This window comes from Dreissena polymorpha, chromosome 2 (genome assembly GCF_020536995.1).
Source record: "Dreissena polymorpha isolate Duluth1 chromosome 2, UMN_Dpol_1.0, whole genome shotgun sequence".
Lineage (NCBI taxonomy): Eukaryota > Metazoa > Mollusca > Bivalvia > Myida > Dreissenidae > Dreissena > Dreissena polymorpha.
Genome location: NC_068356.1, coordinates 77143368 through 77148839, shown reverse-complemented (window position 1 = coordinate 77148839; position 5472 = coordinate 77143368). Strand labels below are relative to the sequence as shown.

The following is a 5472-nucleotide window of genomic DNA, read 5'->3' as shown; positions in this document are numbered from 1 at the left end:
GATTTATTCAAGCCTTACACTACACATGCGCATCAGTACATTGATCTGGGGTCCAGTCAGCAGTGTGAACACGCTAATAAAGAGGTAAGTAGTTATTGATTTATTGAATGACTGACAAACCAGACACTCAGACTCATAGGTACACGCCCAAGTTCTAAAATTAATAACAAATATTACTGCGGAATAAAATCATTACATATTATTATCATGTTAGTAAGCATAAGGTGTAAAACAAGGGAGTGTAGTAGTTGTCTGATATTAAATGCTACAAGTTAACGTGTCAAGTATTTTATAAAATTACATGTCACAATTTCAGGTTACACTGAGAGCACCCAAAAGCCACCACTATGGTAACTCGTGTAGTCTCGACTACCGTGTACATGCCACAGCAGCCTTTGTCAATGAAGGAAGATACAATATCTCCGAGGTACTTTGTTTTAGTTGGTTTTCAACATGTTGAAGTTCAGTTATTATTTTTATGCCCCCCTTCGAAGAAGAATGGGTATTTTGTTTTGCACATGGCTGTCGGTCCGTCTGTCGGTCCGTCCACCAAATGGTTTACGGATGATAACTCAAGAAGAACGCTTTAGCCTAGGATCATGAAACTTCCTAGGCACATTTATCATGACTGGCAGATGACCCCTATTGATTTTGAGGTCACTAGGTCAAAGGTCACGGTCAAGGCCACGTTTGGGGGGGGCATATGTCTTCGACCGCGGAACACTTGTTACAGTGTATTATTATTGTTGGGTGATACAATTCGTTTTCACAGTTCATATAAAAAACAAGCATGTAATCCTCAATCTACTCTGGAAACTCTGAAATGAGAGTTTGTATTGTCTTATTTGATTCAGTATTATATTATAAAGATAGGGAGTAATTCCAGCTTGGCAAATGGTGTGTTAGCTATGTTTGGAGTATAAGATGTCATTAATCAAATAGTTTTATACAATTAATAATCAGGGTGAGCATCATAGCTTGAAAAATGTTGTTTTTATAATTTTATTGATTTCAGATTGCTGTTTATCCAGTTTTTGTTCAAGTTATTGTTTCGTTTTACATGCCTGATGTCCAAGCTTTGAATGAGTAAGTAATAAATTTTTACTAGAGTTGAAAAGGACTCTCATATATATATATATATATATATATATATATATATATATATATATATATATATATATATATATATATATATATATATATATATTAAATACTACTTGAAATTCATTTATTATAAAATATCAATGAGCAGGATACGCAATAGGTCACCTACCACAGCGAACATCAAATTGTTTCATTAAAGTTTATACCAGACGATACATTTGTAAAGTAAAGCAGTATTTCTTCAGAATGAAGAGTGTATAATTATCCAAATTGTGATATTTTCAATAACAGTAAATTTTTAAAAACATGTAAGAACAAAATGAAATTGTGTACCTTTTAATTTAAGTGAAAAATATTTAAAAATAGGGTTACAAAAAGCTGGGTCTCTCTCCGGGAGTGCATACAGTAACCCACGCAGACAAGTGCTTGAAGAGACGCCATGCTCGAGGGACGAAGGCTCGCGAACCATCTACAAAAAGAAAGCGACTTGAAAATAAGAAAGACCGCACAACAAGTCAGGGGGCTAAAGAAGCATTGGAGGGAGACATGTATCAGTCCGGTAAATACTGTTGTCTGTAATTTTATGTTATTCGTTAATTATATGTGATGTTAGATAAAGCTTCTTAATCTTTATGTATCATATTTAGCGATTACAGGAGGTTGAACAATTTGGGACTGTCGTATCGATCCAAGTAGAAATAAACTTAGCTGAGAATGTGTATCAATTACTTTAGCAATGATGCATATTTCTTCAGATTGTAAGCACTTACTTCAAATTGTTTGTTGTGTTGCAGGCATTGGTCACGAGGAAAATGTTGACACAGAAACCATTCCTGACCCTATACCAAAGGCAAATTTCAAACCTGTAAAGGTCAACGGGGAGCCAACAGTCATAACTTTTGACTTAGAAACAACTGGTCTGAGTAAGTTATTCTTTACAATTGCAACATTAGATGTGTTAGGCACTGGATGATGTAGGTTTGACCCTCACACGGCGTTGAATTTTTCAAATGAGGAAGTCATCTAGCTGTCTTACCGGAACAGTGGTTTTACCAAAGTGTCCGCTTGTGATTAAATTTGATGGAGGTAACAAGAGGGGTCTTCCTCCGCAACAAACTGGTAAAAAGTGATCTATAAATGTATAAGTGTAGCGTTGAATCCACAAAAAATAATAACTGTTTTGTACATCCCCAATGGACCTGGAGCTAGTGGGGTATTGTCTCATACATTTCTTTTTCTTTTCTTTTTCAATACTATTTCCAGTTGAAGGAAGAGTGTTACCCCAGATAACACAGATTGCTGCCACGGAATTGAAGTCGGGGTCAGAGTTCCAAACATATATTAAACCTACTATTGAAATTGGTAGAGAAGCCTCCGATATTACAGGGATAGCCATGGTCAATGGCGAAATGACGGTTAATGGTGAAGTTGTGAAGTCAGTTCCACTCAAATCAGGCATTGAGCAATTCATCACTTGGGTATCCAGATTCAGAAATGTGTGTCTTATTGCTCATAATGGGAGACGATTTGACTTCCCTATTTTGGTTTCCATTCTTAGGAAAGGCGGCAATTTGGAAAAGATATCTACATGTGCTTTTATTGATTCAATGTCTGTGTTTAGAAAGTTATATTCAAAGCAATCACTTAAGCAAGTTGATCTCGTGTCAACCCTCCTAGGTGAGACATATGATGCTCATAACGCTATAGCAGATGTTGTCGCCTTGGGAAAACTAGTCCAGTTTGAGAAGCTTCCAGCTGGGGACTTGATGGCTCACAGTTTCTCACCTCGTGCCGTGTCCATGAACATGGACTTCAACAACGCAAAGGCATTAAACTTACCAAGTTTAAGCCCGCTAGTGTCAGCTGGTATTTTTAAAAGACCAACTGCTGAAAATATTGCTGGTTCGGGATTACAACTGGTGCATCTCAAAACATTACATAGTCGTGGGGGCGAAGATGCGATTCGAGACGTATTTAAGATGAACAATTCGGAAGGCCTTCCAAGAGTGTCATCCAACAAGAAAGTGCTGGAAGATGTTGTTCCGAAAATAGCTTTGTATTTTGAAAATCAACAAGCAAATTCGTTCAATTAATATCACTCGCCAATATGCTTTTGGACACGCATACCAAGTTTCAATGAAATCCGCCAAACACTTTCAATACTCTGGACACACAAAAAGCATTTTTTTCAAGATACAAAGGGCCATAACTCTGTTATTATCAGATGGTGTACAATGTCATTTGGCTTGCATCCTCCTATTATCCATATATATACTCATACCAAGTTTCAATGAAATCCGCCAAAGCACTTCCAAGATATTGTCCCGGACGGACGGAAAGACGGAAGGACGGGCGAACGGAAGGACGGACGGACAACACCAAAACAATATCCCTCCGCCTATGGCGGGGGATAATAATTGTGTAATGCCAAAAACTTTGACAGTCGAGTATAACAGAAGAGAGGGAATGACATTGATAATCATTGCTTTTTAAGCAAAATGTTTGATACTTGTATTCTATGTTACCTATATCTGATGTATATACCTGTATATAGAAAGTCAATGTAATTGGATATATAGTAATAATTTATTGATCTAACATAGGGAAATTGCTTTATAATATGTGTTATTGATAGAAGCTTTTGTCAAAGTAGATAGTAAATATATATTGGCTTGAATTGTGAAAATTTTGGTACTTCAGCGTCTGTCGATATAGCCTCTTCAGTTACAGTTAATAGAATTAGATATGCTTGTATGCTAAAAATAATTTCTTTGGATAGCTTAATAATACTGCTTTTATTCATACTCAATAGTTTTACATAAAATATGTTGAAATTTTTATAAACATTCTTCAATTTTTTAAATTAAAACAACGTTATGGCTAAATTGGGTGATATTCTGCTAAAACAATATGAACCATGCATGTTGCAATTTTATTTTTATTTCAAAAGGTAAACGGTAAATCTGTCTATTTCTTGGTATTTAAGCTGTATATAGTGTTTCTATAAAAACTAAGTTTTAAATATGACTTAAATGATACTATTTTGAATTTTATGACACTTTGTTTTTAACCGACCCAATTTTTACTTGGCTGAAATCACTCATATTTCATGGCGCTCTTCCATAGATAAAAATTAAAAAAAAATAAATGTCTGTAAAAGAATACTTATTTCATCTTGTTTATACTTTAAACACCTTAACAGCATCTGTACACACCAACTGCATGCCCATATTTGGAAATTTGAATGAATTATGGAACTTTTATATACCGCAGGGGTGAAAATAAACTGGACAAAAGCCGAGCGTGGGGGTGGTTTTGAAAAAATCGGTATATTTTTTTAAAAAGCATGGAAAGCCTACCTACAAATTTGCATGTAGTTCAGTTAAATGATGCTGATTAAGAAAATAATTAATTAGATTATATTTGGATATGTGCCCATTAGAGGTGCACTACCTTAAACAAAATCTTTGAACAAGTCAATTAAAACGCAATAACCTCGATATGTTTTGTTTGTCATGTATATTCAACTAACCTCTAAATACAGTTAAATGTTAAATAATATAAAATCTTACTGGTAGATACTTAATGTATTATTTTTAGACACATTCCAACAACTCGGATAATTAATTAATTGTTAGTGCTTACAGGTGGCTATTTATCATAAGACACCACCTGGTAAATACAGTTTGTCGGTTGACATATGAACATAATTAATTAACCACTGTTTATAATAACGTATGGGCGGAACGTTTTATAGTGTCGTGATTAGGCCGCTTTAATTAAAATACATTATTCTTTGCGTAGACTATATCATTCACTGTTAACAAAAAAAAAGAAACTATGTGACAATTGTATCAAATTGACATACGATGTAAAACGTTAACTCATAACTGCGTTCATTTTAAAATTAATTGCTCTGAATTAATTGTCTGACTTGCATGTTGTCTTCAAGTACAAATGGAGAAACGATAACGTCTAACTGATTATTATCTGTTAACATGCGCTGCGACAACACGATATTTATTGACAGGACGCTGATTGCACGCTATATTGCCACTTTTTCAACTTTGACATTTTGACACTTTTGACACTTTCACATTTGCCTTGACTACAAAAGATGACCTTGAAATAACTGCTGTTGCATCTACTGCGATCGGTGGTTGCAATGAAGACGACTACGTTATGCTGTAGGTGTTTATGATGTTGGTGCTTCTTCTACTTCTGCTTATTCTACTTCTTCTTTTTCTACTTCTTTTGCTAATACTGCTGATGATAATGGCGATGTGGGCGATGAAGATGATGATGATGAGTATACTCGTCATGATGACGGCGATAACGGTGGTGAACTTGATGGAGCTGCTGTTGTTG

At 35.1% G+C, this 5472-nt stretch overlaps 1 protein-coding gene across 1 annotated transcript; it reads left to right on the top strand.

Moving 5' to 3' along the window:
• Positions 1 to 823: 823 nt before the first annotated feature.
• Positions 824 to 4021, top strand: LOC127869838 (uncharacterized). The gene is made up of 4 exons (XM_052412498.1): positions 824 to 829; positions 1471 to 1663; positions 1899 to 2027; positions 2368 to 4021. Exons 1-4 carry the CDS (start codon positions 824 to 826, stop codon positions 3195 to 3197), a joined length of 1158 nt encoding a protein of 385 aa, XP_052268458.1. The 3' UTR covers positions 3198 to 4021.
• Positions 4022 to 5472: the final 1451 nt, after the last annotated feature.

Coding starts and splice junctions, on each gene's coding strand:
- LOC127869838 (XM_052412498.1), top strand. Junction 1,664..1,898: donor GGGAGACATGTATCAGTCCG/GTAAATACTGTT, acceptor GTTGTGTTGCAG/GCATTGGTCACGAGGAAAAT. Junction 2,028..2,367: donor CTTAGAAACAACTGGTCTGA/GTAAGTTATTCT, acceptor TACTATTTCCAG/TTGAAGGAAGAGTGTTACCC.